General features: G+C 41.8%; 1 protein-coding gene across 1 annotated transcript in view; it reads right to left on the bottom strand.

Annotated features, from left to right (window-relative positions):
• Positions 1 to 686: 686 nt before the first annotated feature.
• lama4 (laminin, alpha 4) overlaps positions 687 to 2569 on the bottom strand; it is a 50355-nt gene continuing 48472 nt past the window's right edge. Inside the window, exons 39-40 of the mRNA XM_079255000.1 lie at positions 1267 to 1386; positions 687 to 1194 (exon numbers count right to left, since the gene is read on the bottom strand). Coding sequence (XP_079111126.1) covers positions 1049 to 1194; positions 1267 to 1386 — 266 coding nt within the window. The 3' untranslated portion in view covers positions 687 to 1048. The remainder of the gene's footprint in view (positions 1195 to 1266; positions 1387 to 2569) is intronic.

Here is a 2569-nt window from a genome sequence, read left to right as displayed (position 1 = left end):
TCTCCACGTTCGCGCCTCAGCTGTGTTTTGTCGAGGGCTGATGATGTCATTACCATGGTAACCGTGTGAGCGGCGTACGTCTCTGCGCAGAGAGCGTAGGGTCGTCACTTGTCTTACGTAAAAAGCGTAGCCGCCGCATTTCAAGAGAAAACTTCAGAAATTTATTTTCCCCATGTTTTTTTCACAAAAAGAAAATGAAGATGAAAGCGTTCCGTGTTTTTCCTCTACTTGTCACTACCCTCCACACCTCGTAGGGACTGAATTATGAAAGTCTGCATGTTAGGTAATATATTACACAACGCGTGCGCTTATAAAATGCCATTTTAAATTAAGCGTGAAAGTCTATAATGTATATTATTTACGACACATAACTTAAAATGTAATCAAGATATAAAAACTTTTACTAATTAAATGCTTTTTAATCTCCAGCAAACTGACAGTGATAAATAGTGTGTATGTAATCAATATGTTCTACAGAAGATGTTTCATTATACAAATAAGAAATGAGGGGAGTGTCTGCAGCCACTCATGACTGGAAATGGGAGGAGAAATGAGGTTGCACGTGTTTCTGGTTTCATAATGAGAGGTTTATGAAAGAGTCATATGTAATCCTGGTTTTATAAAACGTAACGTTTACAGTTCAGCCTTTGCACGGCCTCTTGGAAAAAAACAGGAAAAAGCTGCAGTAGGTCTGGAATACTATTTATTAGCAGAAAAAAAAAAAAAAAAAGGTTTTCAAAAATAAGCTTGTATAAAAAGTGCCACCAAGCTAACAGAAATGAAGACACTGCTGATGATTCTGGTCTTCTCCACATCGTGGTTAGGCTGTCGGCTCCACAGGATGGTTCACTTGTTTGCACTTCCTTTCATCTGGAAATGCTGCTAGATTTGGGACATTTGGGTTTTCATTTTTTGTGCAAAACAAGATCAAGAATCAACAAATAAGAGAGAAAACATGCATCTGACAGAAGAGAAAGAACAAAGATGCCTTAGTGTTGAACATGAAACAGGTTTGGTCAGTGTTGTATGGGACTAATCAGGACACGCGTTATGCTGCTGGACAGGATCCCACGCCGACCGCTCCACTGACCAGAACCGCCTTGCTGAAGCTCACTGGCCTGCCGTTAATGGTCAGATTCTTCACACAGCCCACGTAGGACCTCCTGGTGGGAACGCTGTCTGGGAGGAAGACATCTGACAGGAGGAGGAGCCGATGAGAACAGTTATACTCTCCTTATAGAGGAAGTAAATTAGGAGCAGGCTCACCTGGAGATCCACCGATGAATATCGGCTTCCTGGTGTCCGTGGAACTGGGATTCACGGGTCCCACAACGTGGTGGATCTCAGAGTCCACGTTTAGCTGGACGACGTTGGCGTCCCGGATCACTGGGAGGGATGATGTTGCATGTGTTATTTACACATCATAAAGAAACACGTGGAGCATCGGATGTGACATTCCAAACATCAGGAAGTACGAGCCGAGGTTATCCCAGCAGGTTAGGCCAGTCAGCTGGTCGCATCATTGTTTACTTTGTTGGCATGGCAACACATGACAAGGTTTCTAGAACCTCCTCCTTTCAGCTACGGATTATTCCCGGAATAAGGAGCATCCCGTCTCGGAATGATGCAGGGAATTCCTGATTATTGTTCTGCACCAGAAATGTTCTGAAAAGTCTCCATCTGATCCGAAGTGCTGCTGCATCTTCACAGGAAGCCGCTTTCAGTTAGAAAGACAGGCAGATAAACTTTATTAATCCCCAGAGCTCGCACTAAAAGACACAACTGGAGCTAAAAGTGAAGCAAGCTCTCAGGGACCGCGCTCCATCGGCTCTTTAACGTCCTGGTCGACCAGTTCGTAGAGGTAAATTTACAGTGACTGATGAATTTAATGAAATAATTGTGGAAATAAACCATCCTGAGCATTTCTACCATTTGGTTTGGGACTGTTGTGTTTGTTATAACACGACTGTTTCACTGTTGTTACATTATTATTATTGACTTCTTCTTTTTAACATCTCAATCATTTGCTAAAAAACATTTATTTTTGTTTAAAACAAACAGAAAACACAGAAAAACTTTTTTTTCTGGCCTTTTTCTTAGTGTGAACGTTGAAGGGTTAAAGATCTCAGAGTTCCAGATTTTCCCAACAGAACTTCCCTCTCAGGCTGCGTCCGCATTTCCACCCTGCTCCCTACGTGGTGCTCACGCCATTTCCTAGGAGTGTCCGAATGTCCAGAGAGAAAACAGTCCTGCACTCAAAATTACCCACAATGCATCTTGAAACGCAGTGAGCATTGATGGTCACTAGACGGGTCAATATAGACCACAATGCACTGCAGGCAGGAGCTCAAAGTGGTGCAAATGACACGAACGTCAAAGCAGGTTAAAATAAACTATAGATCAGTCATTTTATTTCCTTATTTGTTGAATAAATGTGCAACAAAGAAAGAATGAATTAAAATGTAAGAAAATACTTTAGTAGTCATTAAACAGTGGCGTATGGTGATGCATATTTTACACACCTACTTTACTTCAACCTGTCAGGTACTATCTAAATATTATGTTGATG

This window comes from Telmatherina bonti (genome assembly GCF_933228915.1).
Source record: "Telmatherina bonti genome assembly, chromosome: 16".
Lineage (NCBI taxonomy): Eukaryota > Metazoa > Chordata > Actinopteri > Atheriniformes > Telmatherinidae > Telmatherina > Telmatherina bonti.
This window is presented reverse-complemented; position numbering and strand designations above follow the sequence as displayed.